The sequence below is a fragment of the Crocodylus siamensis genome, chromosome 1 (assembly GCF_052110815.1).
Source record: "Crocodylus siamensis isolate JL-2025a chromosome 1, ASM5211081v1, whole genome shotgun sequence".
Taxonomy (NCBI): Eukaryota; Metazoa; Chordata; order Crocodylia; family Crocodylidae; genus Crocodylus; species Crocodylus siamensis.
Window position 1 is genome coordinate 386,187,257 of NC_143395.1, and position 23,786 is coordinate 386,211,042.

At 43.6% G+C, this 23,786-nt stretch overlaps 1 protein-coding gene across 1 annotated transcript in view; it reads left to right on the forward strand.

Moving 5' to 3' along the window:
* CRYL1 (crystallin lambda 1) overlaps window positions 1-23,786 on the forward strand; it is an 89,044-nt gene that overhangs the window by 38,277 nt on the left and 26,981 nt on the right. The window contains exons 4-5 of the mRNA XM_090029215.1: window positions 3,291-3,452; window positions 6,784-6,978. Of these exons, the coding sequence (XP_089885341.1) occupies window positions 3,291-3,452; window positions 6,784-6,978 (357 nt within the window). The remainder of the gene's footprint in view (window positions 1-3,290; window positions 3,453-6,783; window positions 6,979-23,786) is intronic.

The window sequence follows — 23,786 nt, forward strand, 5'->3', positions numbered from 1 at the left end:
TTCATCTTCTGCATGTACTCAGAAGTGATCCAGATCAAGCACTGAGTTGTCTAAGCCCTGTCTAAGCTCCATTCTGATCCATATTGAAGCTAGGACATTCTTGAAGCCAACCTATATTCTCCAATCTATTAAACATCCACAGAACATACCTAACACTTGACACGGACAACACAGAGTTCAGTTCAAAGCCCAACACCCATAGTGACTTCCATTCTTGAGCACGGCTGGTGTGGAGGCTCTGGTGCCATCCACATGGGTACAGTAATTCTTAGATCTGTGGTCTGGTAACCTGAATTGGAGCCTTTTAGCATTTGTCTTCTTTTGGCCTTTTTGTAGGCCTGTGTTAGCACCTTGTCTGTCTTCTTTCTTCTGGCTCTGGTGACCATTGTCTTCATGTTCCTGTACTGCCATGTCTTGGACTCTTGTGCATTCTTATTATAGTGAACTTTCCTGAGGGCCTGCTACCTTTCTGCTTTGCCCCCAGAGCCGCATGAGCATATCTGTGACCCTGCAGTTCAAGCCACACCAAGTAGGCTTTCTTGCACAGTTGATGGATAACATGGTAAGTAGCCTTTGACATGGGTGATGCAAGTGAGCAGCTAAGATGTTTGATCCTTGAACCATCTGAGGATATAAAAGAAGAACCTAACTGTATACCAGCATTTCAACACAGAGGTGATATCTAGTTATCATACACCCAAAGCAGGAGTGGCCACACAGGTAAACAGAGCAACCAGATCAGAGGAGTGTGCAAAATCTGGAGGTAAAAAAACTCCCTTCTTCCAGCAGATTTACCTTGATTCAGAGGGTTTCCTCAAGAGACTGAATTAACTCTTTCTGGAATTAGAGCAGCCAGATTTAGATGGAGGTCACTTGTTTGTGTATCTATGGCCTACCTTGAGAATATTCTAATGCAGACCCATTGAAAAATAGTTTGAATTTTCTATTTAACATTTGCAGAGAGTAAGCATTAAAAGAACTTCTGTTGCACACAGGTTACTGTTGTTGAAAACCAATGAATTGGCATGTTCTAATCAGGCTGTTACGAAAGATGTTTATAATAAAGTTAATTAAGTCAAAAGTTAGGGTATAATAACCTTATTCAGGTGTTAGAGCCTTGGAATAATGGTGTACTGTTTGCTGCAAATGAGAAGTGTGATTGTCTTCAAAAAAAGGACACAGGAATATACAGTGTCACTTAAAATGCATTCAGATTCATTCCAACCTTGTTGCACTATTTCAGAAAGTACATGATAGTCTTAATACTGTATTTTATCTGCTTATTGTTTGATCTCCTTTTTCTCAGAGTAAACAGAATAGCTTCAGACCAGTCCAAGCTTCATAACTGACAGCAAATGAAGTTCCTGATTTAGTAGATTGTTTAGAGCTTAATTTCCCTTGTGTTCTTTGGGGAGTTAGTGCCCCTGACTGGAAAATAATTTTGTGCTCAACAAAGACAGTAACTTTGTTGCACTGGTCCAACAAATGGAATACAATTGTGACACTATAAAAGAAACTTCAAGCAAATGATCCATTCAGGAGCCTTACATAATCATAGCAGGTTTGGGTTTCCTGCAGTTTTGAGCTTTACCTCTTTTGATTATCATACGATCTGAAAAAAGGCGTAGAGTTTCAGGTGGAGTGGCTCACAATAAACCTATTCAGGGCAACTCTCTTTTATTAGTTTGAACTGTATCTACAAAGTTCTCTTCATCTGTGGCTTTATTAAAAGAAACTATTTAAACTTGACCAACTTGCCAGGATCCAGGAGTTACAAGCAGAGTATCGTTTTGTTTTAGATAAGGGGATTTAGTACATTGGGCTTTGTCTCCAGTTCTTAAATGACCCTGTTTATCTCTTCTGAATTGTGGAGCTTTTAAGACTTAAACCTCAGTAAAATTCCACACAACGTGGTTTTTATAACAAATTTGGAATTCTTTTTAACTTGCTTATGTCCAGTTTGGTGGGGGTCCCCTTTATCCTAAAGCACTCTAACAGCATAGTTGATCGGAGGTCATAAAAAATAAACATGAGTTTCCATTCTCAACCCTTCTCATAACTTAGCAGTGTTGATGGGCTGTGGCTGAGGGCTGGGGTGACGTGGGTGCTAAGCTATATGGTGGACAGCTCAGAGTTTGCAAGTTTGAAGCCACAGAAGAAGTGCTTACAGTGCGGCCCTATCAGATTCTAGCGAATCTGAGAATTCTGCTAAATACCTTGTCATGAGGACATGAAAAAGGAAGAATAGGCTGTAATTGGAAGAGATGACGGAAGTGTTATCTGTATTTTTCTGTTAAGGGAATGGACTAGCCTGATGTAATAAGTTCACAATGTCTAGACCCTTGCCTGCTTCTGTACATTCAAACAATGACTATAGTCTGTGGAAAAGCATACAGCTTTCCCCTGGCTTCACTTAGCAAGGAGATTATACTCTTTCCTATTGTATGTGGTTTCCATCACAGTTATCCTCCATGACTTTGTTACTTTGGGGATGGATAACTGCTGTGTTCTCTACCTGAGGCTGCACTTGGGAACCTTTTAAGAACTTCACTGATTGTGGAATGTCGCTGCTTGCCCATTTACTGGACTCTCACACTTATGCTCCATAGATTGTGCTAGTTTCCAGCTATACACCAGGAATATTCAAACCAGTGTTTGACTTTGACTTACAGTGCATCTTAGGGTTTGGAGACTTCTCTTTTTGACTGTTGAAATCAGCTGGAGCACTTGATATGACAGTCCCTAGTTTTGCATGTCTGGGGGCTACTGACAAGCATTTCCAATGAAGAATCCACAGCTATGAACTTTTTTCCACTTCTTCTTTAATACTACAGTTCCTACATTTATTTACCTTTTAAGGACATAGAGATGCTTATCTATTCATTTACCTCTTGTCTCAATGTGAAAATACACCAGTATACCCATAGCTGAATATGTTTCATGATAGCTCTGCCTGTCAGACTCTCCCAGGTGAAAAATACGTGCATGAATATACATGACTTTATTCACTACTAATTATTTTACTTTGAAATAATTATTCTGCCATAGCTATACCAATTGGCTTACATGTGTGGATATACTCTTAAGCATTTTCAGAGTTGAGCTCAGGAAAGTTCTCTGCGTGTTGGGAGAAATATAGGTTTTGGGGGGCAGATTATGGTTGGCACGTTAATCTAGAAAGATTTGTGTGGGTACCTAACTCTTCTTAGTAGATTTACCAAAACTTAAAATAAAGTATTGGTAATTAACATTAAAAAGAAGATTGCTAACTATCGTACATTTTATTGCAGGAATGTACCCCGGAAAACCTAGAATTGAAAAAGAAGATTTTTGGTCAGTTAGATCTTATGGTCAATGATGATGTCGTCATAAGCAGCTCGACTTCCTGTCTTTTACCTACCAAATTGTTCACTGGCCTTAAACACGTTAAGCAGTGTATCGTGGCACACCCTGTAAGTAGTCTAACATATTTTGTTCTTTGCTTCAATGGCCTATAAGTTTAAACTGAGTCTTAGTTTTAATGACTCTGTCCTGCAGAAGGAAAGAAAAGACGTGTTTGAGTACTGAATGTTATGCATTAGGATCATGAAGCACTGGTTGTTTTTTTTTTTTTGGTTTTTTTTTATTGGGCTAGTTCTCCTCTTCCTCTTACCCTAGTGGGGATGGGAGAAGTGGGAGACATGCAATATATCAGTCTGGGCAGTCATCAGGGATGTCAGAATGGAGCACTACCTTTGCTTTAAGGTTTCTCTTACACCTGTTGTTCAGCATGAAGTACACTGTGGAATTAATAAAATGCTCAGTGCCAAAGGCTAGGTCTACCCTGCTTTGTGGTAAGCCTAGGAATGCTGCCAACAAGTGTCCCCACCCATTGACTCCCACTCTGTGTAGGGCTCAGAAATTAAGTAGTGTAGGCTGGTTTGACATTGTCTTGAGCAGGTGCCCAGAGCCACCGTAGAGCTCCAACTCGGGCATGCTTACCCCTAAACCAACTGCACTGCCTAATTTATGGGCATTGTGGCGTGCTGAACAGCAGTGCATCATCAGGGTATGCTTCTGATGGTACTCCCCTGCTCACTATGAAGGCAGTGAAGATATGTGCCGCACCCCTTGTAGCCAGGCTTGATATAACATCCTTCCTAATCAGCTTTGTCCCTGTCTGTTCTTTTAATTCTGACCTTTTTCTGGTGTAACAAAGTTCAACCCCAAAGCCAGAGTCTGGAGGGTTGTAGCCTTTGTCTTGGATTCAGAAGTGCTTGGCCTCTATGTACAGGGTCACTACTTCCCCTTTTAGGGAACGGGGACCCACAGAGCCCTTCTCCTTTATTGGCTCCAGTCCAGTTACTTCTGTTAAGCAAAAAAGAGAGGATATATTTTTCCCCTGAGCTGCTTCCTGACTTCTGCTCATCAGGCTCTCTATACATTGTTCCCTCACAGTTTCCTCCTATTCTGTGAGTTTTTCTGCTTGTCCATCGTGTTCTGCCTGGACTGTACTCTGTTAAAGAAGCTGATTCCAATGGGCTCATTGTCACAGCTGAGGAAGTAATTCCCCTAATTAGCTGTTTTTAGTCATGATGTGCAGTGATTGTTCTTGAGCCAAAAGCATTAGTGTGCTTTTTGCTGGCACTTTGTTCAAAAGTGATTTCTGCACTCTGTCTTGGGCCATTTTCCTCATGAAATCTCAATATAACAAAAAATTGAGTGAAGCCAGGGGATCTTTTCTGTTGTCTTTTTCTGTATCTGCCATTGTTATATAGCATTTTCATTGCAATGCTCTCCTTTTTTAATGTGTGCATTACTGATATCTTGAGCAAAGGAAAGGACAAGGCAGAGGAGAGGCAGAATGAGCATGAAGTATCTTGGGAAGCAGGTTTATATAAAAGGGACAGTTGCAACCAGTGGTTTAGATACAACAGGGAAATAAAACACAAAAGTTTTCAACTCTGGCAGAGATGCCATTTTGTGTTTTCTGGGAAGGGAGGCAGTTAAATGTTAAGCAGGCAGAGAGACCCCTGGCTCCACTCAGTGTGACGGCAAACAGTTGACACACAAAGAGGAGTTTTAAATCCCACTTTTCAGGGTGATTGTGATACAGTGTATAGATTCATAGATGTGGGGTTGGAAGGAACCTCAGTAGGTCATCAGGTCCAACCCCCTGCCCTGGGCAGGAAAGAGTGCTGGGGTCAGACAACCCCAGCAAGGTGCTTGTTCAGTCTCCCCTTGAAGTCCCCTAGGGCAGGGGAGAGCACCACCTTCCTTGGAAGCCTATTCCAGATTCTGGCAACCCTTACTGTGAAGACGTTCTTTCTAATGTCCAACCTAAATCTGCTGTCCATCAATTTGTGGCCATTATTCCTAGTTACTCCAGGGGATGCCCTAGTAAATAGAGCATATCCTATTCCATGCTGCCATGAATGACACGTGCCTCTGGCGGCTGGGGGGGCTCGGTGGTGGCGGGAGCACAGTGGTGGTAAGTAGGGGAGCTCCCGCAGACACGGCTGGCACTGTCGGCAGTGGGGAAGGCAGGGGTGGTGAGTGCTGACCAGGGGTTGGCAACCACCCACAGATGCTGCCGGCGGTGTCAGTGGCGGGGTGGCGAGCAGTTACCACCCACCTTTTTTAGGGGGTGCACTGCCACACTGAGGGGGTGCATGTACACCTGTGTGCACCCCCTGTGTGTTACCCCTGTCTGCCCTCCCATCATAAATTTATAGGCAGCCACAAGTTCACCTCTCAGCCTTCTCTTGCAAAGGCTGAAGAGATGGTCCCTCAGTCTCTCCTTGTAGGACCTTGCCTGCAGGCCTCTGACCCTACGAGTGGCCCTCCTCTGAACCCTCTCAAGATTCTCTGCATCCCTCTTGAAGTGTGGCACCCAAAACTGGACACAGTACTCCAACTGTGGCCTGACCAATGCTGCATAAGAAGGAAGTATTACCTCCCTGGATCTGTTTGTCATGCATCTGCTAATGCATGATAAAGTGCAGTTAGCCTTCTTGATCACTTTGTCACATTGATGACTCATGTTCATCTCGGAGTCAACTATGACTCCCAAGATCCCTTTCCACTGCTGTGCTGCTGAGAAGGTCCTTCCCCAGCCTGTAAGTGTGTTGGTGGTTCTTGTTGCTCAGGTGCAGCATTTTGCACATGTCTTTGTTGAACTGAAGACAAGTTTGATACATAATACTTACTGGTACATACTACTTACTGAAGAAGAGGCCATTTCAGGCTGGCGGCTGATATTGTGGTACAACATAGCATATTCACTGTGGTTGTCTGCCTGAGGTTTTTGTGTAATATTCATATCTGTAGACTGGTACAGTTAGGCATAAAAGAGACTGACTAGGGGGTGGGTGGTCATGGAGTCTAGACCATGCTATTGCAGGCAAATCACATTGCAGTTCCCTTCATCCGTTTAGCAAAGTTCATCTTTAAAACTAGTGAGGCATTTTGATCCCACTGCCTGTTTTTCAAATGGTTCATAATAAGGGTGCACTGATAAAGATTTTTGGGGCTGATACCAATAGCTGATTTTTAAAGAGGCATATTGGCCACTACTGATCCGATTTCTGATATGCAGCCCAGCAGCTTGAAGAACAGTGTCCAGCTGGTAAGTCTGTAGTGGAAGGGGAGAGAGAAGGGAAGAGGTGTGGGGGGGCCAGATCAAGGTCTCTTTGGTGAGGGAGGGAGTGGGGGGAGAATGTGAAAAGCAGAATTCTTTAAATGAAATTGATTGTACTAAAAGTGTATGAATGAATGATTTTTTTTTTTGTTTTTCTTGTCAAGGTAAATCCACCCTATTTTGTGCCATTGGTTGAACTTGTTCCCCATCCAGAAACAGATCCTTCTACAGTAGAGAAGACATATGCTCTGATGAAAAAGATTGGACAGTCCCCAGTCAAATTAACCAGAGAGACTGATGGATTTGTTCTGAATCGTCTTCAATATGCTGTTATTAGTGAAGCTTGGAGACTGGTGGGCGTATGTATCATTTTTTAGTTTGTATATGTATATACTGCTGGCTTTATAGGCACAACAAAAACAATATGGTAGCACTTATATTTTCTTTAGCTTTTTATCTACTTAAAGCCTTCACCCCTTAGATTACATAAAAATAAAAATAGGCATACAAATTACAAGAATAAGAGATTTTTGACATCGACTACTGAAGACAAAGAAAAGCTACATATTATCATAGCTAAACAAGACATACTAGAACTGTTCCAAAATACTGTTGGCTTCAGCTGAGCCAAAAGATTGAGGTTAAAAGGTCAGAAATCAAAATATCAGGTTGTCTCCTTTCATTTCTTGTTATGTGAAGAATGTTATTGGCATAGTTTACTCCATGGAAGGGCAGGGGAAATCATATTTTAAATAGAAATCCATTGCCTTTCAAGAATTCTTCTCTTAGATTCAATAGCTATTTGATATTGTTTATTGTTATATAAAGGGAGATTTCTCCTATTGCCCATTCAGCCTTCCAACTCATAATCATCTGTTTGTAACACAGCAGCTTTTCCCACAGCAACATGTTCTGTGCCACAAAGTAGAACCTTTCATCAGGAAGAGATGAATTATGAGTCCACTGTTATTTTGGGAGACTGAATGAGTAGGGCCTGTTTCTTTTGTTGAACATAATGTTTTCAAACTGTTTAAATATTTTAAAACACCCTTTACACAGGAGTCTCAACCCTCAGATTAAAAGGAAAAAAAGAAAAAGAGTTGTAGTAAATAAATGCATATTTACAAAGCAGCTCTCACTCTCTAGAATCTCAAAGCACTTTACAAATTTTATCTTTACAGGACTCACTTTGTCATGCACAGCTGAAATAAGAATTAAATTCTCTGTTGCAATGCTATATGGGTACAGCGTAGGGAAAGAATACTGCTGTGAGAATATTGTATCCCATTTAAACTATATTATGAATTGGAGACTAATTTTGAATAACCTTCATATATTTTTTTACAAAATGTCCCCTTTAAAAACCCCAACAACAAACAAACCAGGAAACAGAACTGTTTTTGGGGTTTTTTTTCATAAATGAATAAATGAGGCAAAAAGTTTTGAATAGTGGCAAAATGGTTCTTGAAGTTCAGAATATTTCATTCATTCTTAGTTCAAGCAGAAACAGTGTAACAAGGCCTTCTAATTGCCAGTTACTGTGGCACAGGTTCTTCTCAGGTATGTTATTTTATCTTGCCTAACACACAAGGCGGACAATCTGATGAGAGGAAAATGACAACAGCGCACCAAATCGAAAGTGAATTTGTTAAATCATTAGTTTTAAAAGAGTATGCCTTTACAAGTGTAGCTGATAGAGGTGAGAAATCATAGGGTGCATCCACGCATACAAGCATGTTCACTTGCAGCAGCTCAAATAAAAGTGGTACAAATTTGAGCTGAGGCTTTTTGCCTCAGGAAGCATGCCTGGACATGTACTTTGGTGTGAGGCAAATTGTGCCATGTGGGGCAAAATAACCCTGCTTGCCTCCTCCTGGAATTGCAGCCAGGGAGAGCTAAAGCCTGGGGCCAGTACCTGTGCTGACCCCAGCACTATAAAAAGCTGCTTTGGCAAGTAGCTCAGGGCTGCTTGCTCTCAGGAGCTTCTGGAAACTGGCCAGTTGGTACGTGGGGACACTACCCTTTGTGCCACCTGGACTGCTGAAGCAGCCCTGGGAGTTCCCTGTACCCTCTACCCACTGCAGCAGTCTGGCAGTGAGAGCTGCTGCCTGGCTGTGACCTGAGACCACATGCTGTCGCAAGTGGCAACAAGGCTGCATGCCTGCCAGACCCAGATGGAGGCTGCACAGCCAGTAGAGGCATCTGCTTCTTTGGGCCAGCTGCCAGTGGGCTGTGACTGCACAGTTGCCTTTGTGCAGCACTACTGCCTTGTGTGTGCCTGCCTGGCCATCTGGGCAGCTACACAATAAAACATTGCCCAAGTGATCTGTCTCTGTCTCTGGTGGTCTTCTGTTTTAACTGTTGAGGAACATAGATTTTGGGATATTTTTAAAGAGTGAATTTGGGATTGTTTGTTTTTGCAGGTCTTAAATAGGGAACACCGGAATTCCTGCTAGGGAGGCAAGTGGCAGGACCCAGGCAGAAGACCCTGCTCAGAGCTGGCACCTGGGACCCAGCTGGAGGTGGCTGACCTTCTGGCCACTTGGGGCCAGGAAGACCTGCTTTGACAGTTCAAAGCAGGCCCCTCACTCTCAACCCACAACTTACCTCCCCGCTCCATTCTCCTTATTCCTGCTTCACAGGGCCAGGAATGTGGGTGAGGGGGGTGTGGGTGGATTGTGGGGAGAGTGTAGGTGTGGAGGAGGCTATGAGATGGGGCTGCTGTCCCCTGCAGGGTACCGTCTTCCTGCACAACTCATGGACTGCCCCCTCACAGGGACCACATGCCCCCCACAGGGGTCACAGGAGCTGAGACCTGGGCTCCGCATCCGATAAGTAAGGGGTGGAGGGAGCTGGAGGAGCGCCCCTGCTCAGCCCCCTGCTCGGCTGCAGCCTCCTCACTTGGCTGGATGGCGGCTAGCTGTGGCCTGCTTGTTTGCCCCCCCCCGCCTAGCTGCAGGCCCCCCGCATGCTCCCCGGCTGGCTCCAACCCCTCACCCCTGCAGCTTACCAGCAATAGCAGCTGTGCTTATGTTGCAGCCCGCCTGCATGGTGGGGGGGCAGCGTGGCTTGGCCCCAACTGCCAGGTATCTATGTGGCCTCTACCACAGCGTGCTGTAGCCCGCTTTGGTGCAGCATGGGACTGTGTGCTTTTGGGCAACTCTGGGCTGTCACTTAGGGCTGTGTGCTGATTGTGGGGGCCACCAGCCACATCAGCCTGGGTCCTATGCCCACAGAAGTGACCAAGAGCGATGCCATTTGGAGCTCACACTACTTTTGGTAGGGCCACCCATGGCGATAAGGGCTTTGAGATGCTACAAGAAGCACGTGCACGCTCATGTGGATGTGCCCATAAAGTTGGAGAAAGCTACAGAGAGGACGAGAAAAGGAAGCATAGTGACAGGGAAGCATTCACCTCTTTCGTGGATTCTAAATATCCATGCAGAAAATTTGAGAGGAGGAGGAGGAAGAGAAGCCATTGTGTCAGAGTCCATGGCTCTGAGCTGTTTATTTCAGATGCTTTCAACAAGTTTTGGAAAAATAAGGAATTACACACCCAGAGGACACCCAGAGGATTCTTTAAGGCAAATCCTGGCAGTTAGAGAGTTGCTGTAAATGGGAAGAGCTCTACAGGCAGAATGCTTTGGGCAGGACTGGGACAGTGGGATTCCCAGTTCAGCATACTTCTGCGTTGCTAACTCCTGCTGTGTTTTCACAAGGAGTGTGATGTCTAATGTTTTTCTTGTAAGCCTCAACTCTGGAAGTTGTGGTTTAGGGCGAAAGCTTGACAGCGTGAGTCCCAAAAGGTTCAAAAACCAGAAGGCAAAATTAAAAAACCCAGATCTACCAGTTTCATGATCTTTGGACATCTGAATTATTTCAATGCTTAGGGCTGGCAAAATTACCACTTCTTTATAATGGAAGGTTGTATACTTCCCCAAAATGTACTGCCTAGCTCCGGCTGGTATGCAGGAGTGTGGGGCATGCCACTGAACCTGGCCACCAACTGCCAAGACCATGTGGGCCCGACTGTGCATTGGAGTCCCCACGCTAAAACATGCCATGCACACAGTCAGGTCCAAAAGCCCTGTAGCGATGGAGGATTGGTGACAGGAGTAGGGCTGGGATACCTGGAGCCAAGAAATTGTAGACCATTGCACATTTGCTGCCTGTTGCACGTGTGTCTTGGGTGTCTTTTGGCAGGGGTGTGCTTTGGCAGTGGCATCTGTGACTGAGCAGCCCTTTTTAGGATATCCTCTGCTTGCCCTGATAGGGAGGGGGCTAGAAAAGGTGTTCCCAAAATAGTCTCTCTCATTGCTCCTGGCTGGGAAACTGCACTCAGTGGGATCACTGTTTCTGCAGTTGAAATAAGAATATAGACTTCAGAACCTGTAATGTGAAAACCCAAAGAGTGATTGCCTGGAAAGACGAACTGTCATCGGGGCTTGGGAGCTAGCAAGGCACAACACTGACATTGCTGCTCTCAGCAAAACCCAGCTTGCTGGGGAGGGACAGCTGCAGGAGGTCAGCAGAGGGTATACCTTCTGGAAAGGGAAACCAGACCGTGACCCCCCTATCCACAGAGTTGGTTTCACCATCAGAAACAAGATTGCAGACATGCTCCCCGATCTTCCTTTGGGTGTCAATGAAAGGCTGATGACCCTTTGGCACCTCAGCCAAAACCAACATGCCACATATGTTCCAACTCTGGATTCCAATGAGGAAGTCAAGGAAATGTTCTACTCCGATCAACAACACCCTTGCCTCCATCCCCAGGGATGACAAGGTCATTCTCATGGGCAACTTCAATGCCTGGGTTGGATGTGACCATGAAGTCTGGAGTGGAACCATCAGCAAGAATGGCTGGGGAAGGCTAAAGCCAATGGTATCCTGCTTCTGACCAAATGTGCCCAACATAATCTTCTGCTAGAAAGACTGACTCAAGACCATGTGGAGGCATCAGAGGTCAGAGCGCTGGCACCTTTTGGACTACGTTGTCTGAGGTAGAGACCTGAGGGATGTGCTTGTCACGAGGGCCAGGAAGGGATCTGAAGACTGCTGGACAGACCACCGACTTATGCGCTCAGTGATGAACATCTGCCTGGTGCCAAGACACTGGAAGACCCAGAAGGCTGCCTGGAGAAGGCTGACAGCTCTGAAGGATCCTGGACAGCAGGAGGAGTTCCAGGCCCAGTTGTACAGTGTACTGGAGCAAGTCCCTACTGTTGGTGACATCTCCATCCAGGCACACTGGGAGCAATTCAAGTCCACTGTTCAAGACACCTGTGCCCAGACTATTGGGTTTGCATTGCAGTGGAACCAGGACTGGTTTGATGCCAATGATGCTCAGATTCGTGATCTCCTTGAACGAAAGCATGATGCCTTCATCTCCTGGCAAAGCCATTCAAACTCAGCAAGACAGCAGTAGCACTATCTGAAGGCTGAGGTCAAGCAACACATCCATGACACGAAGAACAACTGGTAGGTGGAGAAGACATGCGTGATCCAGGACTACACTGACCAGCATGACATGGGTGACTTCTTCCAGGCTACCAAATCAACCTATGGACCTTGCTCCATTGGACAAAACCCCCTCTGATCACAGGTCAGCTCCTGGCTCCTCAAGGATGATGACGCCATCTGTCTGCGTGGAAGGAGTACCTCAAACTCCTCCTTAACCGGGAGTCCATTGTATCGGAAGAGACCCTCCAAGCAGTCCCACAACGCCCTGTGGTGGATTTCCTTGGTAAGGCACCAACCATCGGAGAGCTGAAGCGGACCATCCAACAGATGAAAACCAAAAAAGCCTGTGGGCCAGATGGTATACCCACAGAGGTCTACCATGCTGGCAGCTTCTGGCTCACATTATGACTTCACCAGCTTATCTTCTGCCTTTGGGACAAAGAATGCAACCATCGTGACCATCTACAAGAAGGGGGACAAATCTGACTGTGGGAACTACAGGGGGATTTCCCTCCTGTCCATTGCGGGTAAGATCTTGGCTTGCATCCTCATGAACTGCCTTTGTTCCATCACCGAGGAGATCCTTCCGGAAACCCAGTGCAGCTTCCAAGCATCCTGGGGCACTGTGGACATGGATCTGCCTGGCAATAAAAACCAAGAAAAATGTCAGGAGCAAAGGTCAAGAACTGTTTCGTGCCTTCATTGACCTGAACAAGGCATTTGACTCCTTAAACAGTGAAGCTCTGTGGATCATCCTTCAGCGCCTTGGCTACCTGCTGAAGCTTGTCACCATGCTGAGATTCCTGCATAATGATATGACTGCCACTGTCCTGAGTGGATGATCTGAAACCGACACCTGCATCCAGAATGGGGTCAAACAAGGTTGTGTGATCACCCCCCACCCTGTTCACCATCTACCTGACCGTCGTCATCATCCACCTTATCCAAGATGATGTACTATCTGGCATCAGTATCCAGTATTGACTGGATGGGAAGCTTTTCAATCTTGGGTGCTTCTGGGCAAAAACAAAAAACTTACCACCAAGAACATCCATGACCTTCAGTTTGCAGATGACTGCTGCATGATGGCTCATTGTTGGGGAATAGTTCTGGGACCGCGGTCGGTACTGCCTCCCCGCCTCGGGACCGCCCACTGGATGTCAAGGAGTGACTCACCACTGGTTGGGCGTTCGTACGCGTCTGTCTCGCCTGCCATGACTTTGGTGATTCGGATTGGTCCAGTTGGTCCAGCGCGTACAGTCCAAAACTGGGACTCCTTCGCTCCTGGGGTCCTGGGTTAATGAGGGCTCTGCCACCCCTACACCCTCGCCTGATCCACCAGGTGTGTGACCGTCCAGCTGGACCGGTCATTCATTAGGATGGTCCATAATGTAAAGACACATAAGATGAAGCCAACGGAAAAGCCATGGCCAAGGTCACCTAGGGCGTGCCACCAACTTCAACCCTCAGCCGGCTTTCCCCGGTGCTCTCCTGTCTGCCGGAGGGTGGGGAACCCCCTTCCACCCTGCAATGGGCTGCTCCACCCACACTAAAAAATGGTGGTTGCTGTTATTTTGGGTATTACCCTGATACAACTTTTATAGGCATTTTCCAAATACAACAATCCCTTATTGTAAGCAGTCCAAAAAGGCACCATGTAAAGGGTGATGACAGGCGGTTCCTAAATTGTCTTTTAGAAGCAGCACAACTACCAGTCAGTGCTCCTCTTTTGATCTGGATCCATCCTAAACACCTGTATCATCGGCCACCTTCACTTGGATCACTCATATATAGATGTACTGTGAGAGATGTAATCCTTCAAAACAACCTGAGCTAAGAGGGATGCATTTGAGAGGCTAACCTGAAACAGTTGCTCAGAAGAGCAGTTTCAAACCTCTGTCAGAGGGCAAGAAAAAAACAAGTCAGACTAAGTTGGCTTTGATAATCTGCAACTAACTGGCTCAAAGATAGGAAGCAAGAAGTGGGTATAAATGCTCAGTTCTGGCAGCTGAGGGATATTAGTAGAGGGGTTTCTCCAAGGGTCTGTACCATTTAACATATAAACGATTTAGAAGACGGGGAGAGGGAATTGTGAGGTGACTACAGTTGCAGATGATACCAAATTATTTAGCTGGTAAATAAAGCTGACTGTGAGGTCTGGTTTCAGGAGGATCTCATAAAATTGAATGAATGGGCTACAAAATGGTAGATGCCAAGTGGTGCATATAGGAAGGAATAACCCAAGATGCACATAAACACAATGATGGGCTCTGTATTTGTTGTTATTATGCAAGAAATATCTTGGAATTATTAGACATTTATACACATACTTTTTGGTCCTGCAAAACACCAGAGATCTGTCACTTCAGAGCAGACTCGGTTAAATGAGCGTGCTCTGTACACAAGCTGACATGCACTGCACTGTGTCGCATGCAGCTGAAATGCACGCCAGCACGCAGAAAATAGCAGCGGTACACTTGTGAACTAAAGCAATGTAAAAGGCTGGCCAACTCAGGGCCAAGTTACCACATTGATCACTTGCCTGTCTCGGGGCTAACACCCACCTAGCCCACCTGCCATGCCTGGATGGTAACAAATATCAGAGATGTTTCTACGGTGGGAGGCTGCCCATTACCAGGCCCTATACACGCTCCAACCTCCCCTTAATGTGTCCCAAGCCTCGCAGGTGTTATTACTGTTATCAACCCTATACAACCCCTGGCGCTGAGCTCTCTGGCTCCTGTCTCTCGGCACCACACAGGCACAGAGTTCTCTAGTACCTGTGCCTCTTTCCTGGGAGCCTGGCTCTGCGTCCCTGTGGCTGCACCTTTCTGGCAGTATGGGCTCGTTGTGCCCCCTCTCCAGGCACTAATGAGGCCTCCAAAACCTCCCTTTATAGCCTTGTCCCAATCCTCCAGGAGTAAACTAAGCCCCTGGGCTATGATTGAAACACTAGCAATGCCAGCAATGCTGTGTCCCTTTAAGGGGACAGACTTCCACCTCAGGGCAACATGCCCTAACCTAAGTACCTGGGAGACTCCCTGGAGTCATGCAGCACTTGGTTCACCAAGCTGGCAATACCAGGTCTCAAATAGCTTCAGCAGGCGGAAAGAGGGTGTGTTTGTATGCCCCAGCCCTGGGCTTATGTGCCCCAAACCCTGCCTCCTCCTGGTCAGTGGCTTGATCAGGTGCTGCCCATTTACCTCCTTAGGTTGTTACCCCGGCAACCTATAGCTGTGGAGCTGTACTTAGCCTGCAGAGCTCCCTGGCCAGCTTGCTTCAGCTCTAAGGAGCAGACACACCTTAGTGCCCTGCTACAAGCACCTTCTTTGTGTTTTAGTTCAAAAGTGCGCCGCCACCATTTTCTCAATGCTGATGTGCATTTCTCTACTTTTACAAGTATAAGCGTCGCAGCACTGGGCACTTTTCAAATAACCCGGTGCTGCGGCGTGTGCATGTGTGAAAATGCCAACAGTAAATAGTTATCCAAGAAAATCAGCCTACTGTTCAGCAACAGTTCAAAAAAGCAAATAGAATGTTAGGAATTATTAAGAATGGAATAAAAAAATGGGAAATGTCATGGCACTAAATAAATCTGTGCTCTACTCACACCTCAAATACTGCATGCAGTTCTCATTCCCTACCTCCAGATGGATATTAGAACTAGAAGAGGTACAGAGAAGGTCAGCAGGAAGTAAAAGGGGCATGGAGAGGCTTCTGTACAAGGAAAGACTGGATAAGTTAGGAATTTTCAGTTTTAAAAAAAGACAACTTATGCAGCATATGATAGAGAGCTGGTGTGATGAAAGTAAACAATTTACTATTTACTTTCTCTTACAATCCTAGAACTAAGGGAAATGCAATGAAATTATTAAGAAGCAGCTTTAAACAAAACAAAAAGGAAGTTCTTTTTGTTATACTCTCTAATTAACTCGAGCTCATTTCCCCAAGGTATTGTAGAGAGTGACACTTTTATCATGTTCAAAAGAGGACTAGACAAATCAGTGGATATCCATTTGTGATACTACATACAATCCTTAGGGGTGCACCTACAAATTAGGACTGAATGCTGGAAGCTGTAAGGGTAGATGAGAGGAAATGGGTAAATTTGGATTGGCCTTGCATAAATATTCTTCTCCCTTAGCATCTACTCATGACCATTGTAAGAAATAGGCAACTGGACTAGATGGACCTGTGGTGGGCTAGATGACTCAGTATGGCACTTCTTATATTAGAACGGGCAATTATTTTGGGCAGAGGGCTGAGTTTTGGCAAGCCATTGGGGGCTGCATGACAGGCAGCCAGAGGCAAATAAATATTAATTTTCTAAATTTTTTTAGGGGCCCTGTGGGCCGGATAGAATGGCCTGGCGGGCCGCATCTTGCCCACCCCTGTCTTATATGCACATTTTTTTCCTGATTCCCATAACAATTAGCAGATTTTACCCCTTTCTTATAGTAATTGTTTCAGATTACCAAATGCAAAACTCAGTGCTTTTCTCCCCAAAACTTGCACCTTTGAAACTTCAGTGCATGTATTTTTTCCCCATTGATTTCTCACCATCTAAATTTCTGACCACTGAGACATTCAAAAGACATGAGGAGAATTTGTGATGACTGGTAAATAGAACTGAAGGCATTTGTTCTTGGAGCAAATGAGCATACTTTTCTCACACTTAATCCCTAGATAGCACATCACTGGAGCGCAGTTAATAGTACAGAGGCAATGATCAGTGTTGCCATGCAAATTTCTCTATTAGACTGTATCTGTGGCCAAAGTAGTTCTCCAAGAGCACTTCTGTGGAAAGGATTAGCACAGACTGAATCCCTTTTACAATGATTAATGGCTCTCCAAAGGAACTACAAGTTTAGAATTCTGTGGGCAACATTTGTAGCCCACAGTAAACTAATACCACACTTTTTAAGGTACAGCTGACTTTATAGCAGCAGATGAGGGGCAGTAGTTTTACTGACCTGCCTATAAAAGTAAGTATGTATGGAACTGGCTTGTTTACAAGTGTGTTTGGTGCTTGAGTACATAAGTTATCCATTGTTGATGGAGTGTGTGTACTCTATCAAAATTCCTGTCAGTTGGTAGCATACAGAGGATTTAGATACTATGGTAATGACAGCCAGATTCATACCTAGATTGCTACTTCATGTCGACTAAGGTCTTGAGTTAACTTGAAGAACATGTTAATGGTCCACAAAATGTTATGAATTCAAAAACTTTAAAATGGATAGTTTGCCTTTCCAGTCTGTGAGGATAAAGCCTCTGTTGGGATGTGAGGTTAGGCCAAGTTTCTGTTCAGAACATTTCCTAGGAACCAGTAATGCTGGTTGGGGGACCAGTTTTTTTGCCATCTTTATACTAGCCAAGGTGTTACTGCATACATAGTTACGCCAACAATAGAGTGCTTATATGTATATGTTCTCACTACTAATCTGGGGCACGTAGGTACATGTATGTATAATTTTATTAAGAAAACCTGATTTAGTATAGATTAAACCTTAGATTCAAAAGCTGTATCTTTTATTAATAAATATAAAGGGCAGTTTCCAATAAATCCCAACTGCCACACCGAGGCAAGACTGCCATAGGGAGTTAATTTGTAATATGTCAGATCTAAATGAAGAGATGTAGGCCATTTCCAGGCTGTAAAAAGTTTGTTTCTGATAGGTCCTATGGGTCATGGTAAATCTCAAGCCAAGCATTTGTAACAGTAGCTCTTCAGCACCTATTACTTTCCAGGCTCCAGATTTATTAACAATGGTCCTTTGAAAATCTCTGGTGTATTTTTGCCATATTTGTTCTGTAAGAGTCAAGTTCCAGTTGTCTGTCTGTCTTTTTTTACACACCTTACCATTTGGGAGCCTTCTATGAGAGGTTAACACAGAAGTATTGCTAGTCTAGCAAACTTAAAATGTTGGTTGAGATTTTTATAGATGCATGCAGCTTTTATGTAACATTAAACACAACTAAAATTCAAGTCACCATGAATTTGAGAAGGTTATTATGGGAAGGTGAAACAGAAGAGCCTGACTTCAGTGACCTCCACCTGGGTCTTCATCCCATACCCTATCCTCAAATTGCAATGTTAAATTATTATTTATTTTTTTAATAAAGGAACTAATGAAATGAATCTGAAACAATACACCTAACACAAATATTTCCTAAGCATAAACTTTATTCTTTTTTCATTGTCATCTCTTGCAGTGTTATGCCTAATTTAAATTTGGGACAGGGACTCATCAGTTTTATTCATCAGTAAAATACCATGTACATCCCTCATTTTGTATGACTAACAGTTCCTTTGTATGGTAGCATGGGACTGTACTGCAAAAGAAACTCTTCAAATCAAGCAATTGGGCTCTGTCTTGTTCAAAAGATATTTAGTAGAGTTATGGGGCATGCCATTTTCCTCGTATGACAGGCATTAATGTTTATTACAATATGAGATTGGAGACAGTTTGGTCTTTTTGGGGGGTTTCCAGGACTACTCCTTCCATTGCTCAATAGCCAAGAACTTAATTGGAAGAAATTTTATTCTGGATCCCATATTGGTATTTGGGAACAAATTGTATGATATGATCATAGAGGTTGAGAGGAGAAATAAGAACTTTTTTTCTGTGACCTAATGTCACAGAAAACATATATTTCCAGAAACAGTAGAATTCCCAATTAGAACCATTTAGAAGTTGAATATATTTCTTAGGATTCTGTATTTTTTCTCTCCATCAGCCATTTTATTGTATTGGGGCAGTTTCATTGTATTTTCTATTTAAAAACGAGTTTTCTAGTGCCTGATGCCAAAAAGAAAAGAAAGGAAGAACTGGCAAGCTCCTTGTTCGGTCTTTTGTTACTGCCTTTCACAAATACAGACCAGTATTTGTGACTGTGGGTTAGATCATAGCAACCAGGTGTACTGGCCTCACTCCCTGGGCTTTGTCCCTTACCCATCTCAGATGACTAGCTTGGCGTTGCTTGAGTACTGGCAAGTCTGTACTTCTGTAATGACAATTATTATTTTAACTGTTTGATAGAGTTACCCAGATTCAAGATAGTGGTTTTACTGATTTGTTTGGAAAGCTATTCCATGTCAAATGTAGGGCAATGAACAGTGGTTCAGAGATGCCTGTGGGAGAAATAGACAAATAGATATTTGAAGTTAGTGTTGCAGTGGAAGTAGGTAGAAGGAGGAGCAATGCAGTAGAAGAGTAAGGAATAAGAGTGGTACAGAGCCTTCAAGATAAAGATGCATTGAGATGAAATGGGAAATGGGGGAGTGATTGGAGGGACCAAGGATAAGAGTAACGTGCTCCGTCCGGATGAGTGGACAGAAAGACAGTCATAGCAACCATGTTTTGGATGGATTTGATGGAGGTAATAGATTATGGGAAAGCAGACAAGGATCTTGGAGTAGTCAAGCTGAGAGGCGATCAGGTCCGAAAGCGTGTTAGTGATGTTCAGAGAGAAAGGACTGGATCTTGAATATGGGGGAAGTAACAGTAGATTTGGACATAGCCCATTCATTTGGGACCAGAGAGGATGGAGACAGGCAAAACTCATGAGTACAGGCCTGAATGACCAGGAGGATGGTGATTATGTCAACAAAGAGAGTAGTTGGTATGGTTTGAAAGTAAACACAAGATTGAGTTTTGGCTATGTAGAGGTTAAGCTCCTATCAAAGATATGAGGCTGGATGTGGTGGAATGGAGGGGTATGAAGGTAGAATTGTAAATTATAGGTGTAAACATGGTGGTAAAAGCCATGAAAATGCATCAGATTCACAGGGGAAAGGAAGTGTTGCAGAGAGCAGATCTGGGGTTCTAAGATACAATGCTGTGAGACCTTCACAAGTCCTATGAAGCGGAAGAATGACTCCTGTACTGAGACACTGAAGAAACTTAAAGAGGTCAGAGTTGACTTGTGAAAGGACAGTGGCAGCATAAGGAGCTTAACATTTAAACAGGGAGGATCTAATTAATTGTGTCAGAAGCAGCCTAAAGGTTGAGGATGGAGCAAAAGACCTGAGAATTAGAGATTCTGATGAAAGTGGGATCAAACTGTCTCACTGCCAGTTGAAGCCACATGATGCAGGCTCATTGCCAGCTCCAGGAGAATGGGAAGTTAAGTGTAGCTTGACTTCATCTTCCCTTGGCATCATTGCTCAGCAGAGCAGAGGGGGAGTATGTCTTTGGGAAGTGTGTGCTCCACACCCAAGCATTATGGGACTGGGTTGGGAGTTCCTTGCTGTAAACACCAGTCATTTAGAAAATATCTTGCTGATTACAGCCCCTCATCCTGCTGAGTCATTCCACTTGCTTAAAATCTCTTTAACATATATGGTAGGAGGATTATTTCTCAAGGAGGAAATGCAGGTTCCTTATTTGTTTGTCTTTGTTCTCTGGAGAAGAGATAAATCTAAGAGTCAAAAGACTTCCTTTAAGAAGCTCTGTCTGGCAGCAGGGAAGAAAATATTTTTCCTGTGTACAACTGGGTTTTTTACTAACGTAATATAATAGCTCTACAGAAGGAATCTGTCATGCATCTAACTGGAAAGCCATCTAGCTCTGTTTTCAACATTTTTAACTGGATGAGACTTGTCTTTAGGTTCAGCTTTTGGTCACAAAGTCTGTGGAGGATATGGACTGTGAACAGAGCAGTAGTTCCATGATGTCAGTATTTTTGCTCTATCGAAGCCAGCATTGGATCTGCTATATCTAAGGCATCAGAGAGATTTGATTTATTTCTTATTTGAAAAATAATGTATAGAGATTTAGAGCTGTTCTGAGAAACCTCACTGATGCTGGAGTAAAAACACTATCTTAATGATTTTTAATTAAAAATTTAAAAACCTTTTAATTAATCAAAACTCCATATATCGTTATACCATTGCCATTTGTTACATTTGTGTCTAAAGTCATCTTCCATTAACACACTCTGTTTTGGGCTGTTTAAAATGGCTACAGGTAATTTCCCTAGGTTGCAAAATGCAGAATTTCTATTGAGCATTATAAGTGTTTAATAAAAGTTTAATTTTGAAATGTGTTTCCACTCTGCTCTAGAACTGAAGGATGGCATGTGATTCTGGTACTAGTCTGGGGCTTGGTCTATACAATCAAGTTTTGCCAGCAAAGCTATGAGAGCAAAGAGGGATTCATTTTCTTTAAATCATACTCCTATCCAACATATTTATGCCAGCAAATCCCATGATATGGATATGGCTATGCTGATAGAATAATCTTTCCCCTAAGTTATGCCATTTGTAGAGATGGTGAAGGACAGAACTCCTTCAGTCAGCAGGTGCTGCATTACCACTAGAGGGCTCTGCCAACACAGCCAAAGAGGCCCTCTAATATTGTGCCATATGACTCAAAAGACCTTCATTCTGTTCCTACCTCTGCTATAGACTTCCTGAGTGATCTTAGGCAACTTATTTCATTGCATCTCAGCTCCCTCTCTGTGAAAAGGAGGTACTAATTCTTCCTTTGTCCCATGATTGCTGTTACATCTAATTATACTTTTCAGCACTATAGGTTACTTTTGTGCCAAGCACAGTCAAAACAATGATTTAGTTAGGCCTCTCTGTTTTCCTGCAAAATGAAGTTGTGTTTATTGCTGTTTCCTAGAGTGCCTTGGTGGAGTTAACAAGCCCTATGTAAAAGAGAATCAGCTAGGCTTACTTACCATATTTTCCAATGTATAGAATACAATTTTTTTTCTGAAAAAGGAAAGCTAAAATTAGGGTGGTCTTATACACTGAAGCTATGTAAAAAATTGAAATAATTTTAATAAAAGTTGGCCAAAACTCAGTAAAATTTAGTTAAAACCTTTTCCCACAATTTTATCTTTTTTTGAGGGTGTGTCTTGTACATCACAAAATGTAGGAACATTTTCCAAATGTAATCTGCTAACAGATTAAAATTTGGGATTTAGGTTTTATCAGGGTTCCTTTTAAAGTAGTAAAGATGAAATAGACAAAATCTGCATTTCTCTGTTCTCAGTGAGAGCTTGTTGTTCTAATGCATGGGAAATCTAGGTTTGGATGTCCATTGGTATGTGTCAGTGGCAGCATTTTATAGAGGAGATGCTAGGTTAGCACCCTGTTCAGTAGATGCTGTGGTGGGTGAGCACACTGTTGTAGCCCTGTGGGGGGGGCTGCATGAAATTTCTGCTAGTGAAACTCAAACAGTGACAGAATCCCAACACTCATCACAGGGCAGCTGTTGTTGGCTCTCATTCTACGACAGGGGCGGGCAATTATTTTGGGCAGAGGGCCGCTTACTGAGTTTTAGCAAGCCATTGAGGGCCGCATGACAGGCAGTCAGGGGCAGGTAAATATTAATTTCTAAATTTTTTAGGGGCCCCGCGGACCGGATAGAATGGCCAGGCATGTCACATCCGGCCCACAGGCCACATTTTGCCCACCCCAGTTCTGTGAGGTACTTGGCACCCTTAACTTCTGCTGATGGCATTTATACTCTTGTCATAGGATCAGTCACTTTACAAAGGAGAAATCCAAGAATTCTTCTCCGTGGGGCCAAGAGAAAGGGCACAAAGCCTACTGAACACCTGAGAAGGAGTAGAAGGAAAAAGTCACCAGCAGGGGAAGAAAACAATCTCTTTGACCTCAAACAGTGAACTAGGAGAGAAAAATAGAAGACAAATAACGTTTTGCTTCCCAGCAGCCAAGAACAGAGTTTGTTATTAAGGCCATTGAGGTTAAGGTGGGAGCTTCCCAAAGTAGGTAGGAGGAGCTAAAATATGGCCTAAGTTCAGTTTTATCTTTCTAATCTTGAAAGATGACTAGAAGCAACGTTACACAGTAAACCTTTTTCTCAGGAAAAAGTGTGAAGAGATGCAACCTGTGCAAAAACCCCTTTGATACGCTTGTCCTGACCTGCTGTAAGATGTGCTGTCTTATTTGTAAGTGTACCCTGTGGGTGTAACTGCAGGGATGAGCTTTCAACAGGAAGGCTCCTCATTATGCATATACTGTCCTGCCAGCTCTGAGATTTGAGGTTAGCAATGAACTCAAGAATCTGGGCAAGTCAAGGCTAAGCAAATTGCATATGTGATAGAACCAGTTCCCAGTGAAGTAGGTGGCAGATGCATTTTCAGTGTTTAATCATCCTTTTTTGGTGCCAGTTGCTGGAGGTGGCTCCAACAGCAGCAAGAAATTTGCCCACTCTGGCAAAATAATGATTCTGCAGTAAGTGCCATCAGCTCTAGGGGGAATTAAAATGTAGCAAGAACACTAGGTAAAATTTTTATACTCAATGTTGCTACACTATTTCAAGTTCACTACTTTGCTGTCGTTAGCCCTTTTAAAATAATACATCTCAAGCAGCCTGTGAGAGCATAGAAGAGACTCATTTGTTTGAATTTGCCAAAAGTCCAATTTAATGAAGTATGACAACCTTATACATACAATGAAAAAGAAAAAAAAGGAATAGATTTAAGTTAGCTAAATAATGCTAATGCTAAACAATAGTTCTGTTATGACAGACATGTTTCCTGGAAATCTCCCTGTAAATGAGTTTTTGTGCCTGCTGCTTTGTAGGCTGGCTCTGCTCCCCTGGGAACTCCTTAGTCAGTCCTTGTAATACAGACAATAGTCCTTACCCCAAACAAATAAATGAGTAAAGTAAGACCTTAACCTTTCTCCAGGTGGTAGAAGACACTCCTGTAACTCTGGCCC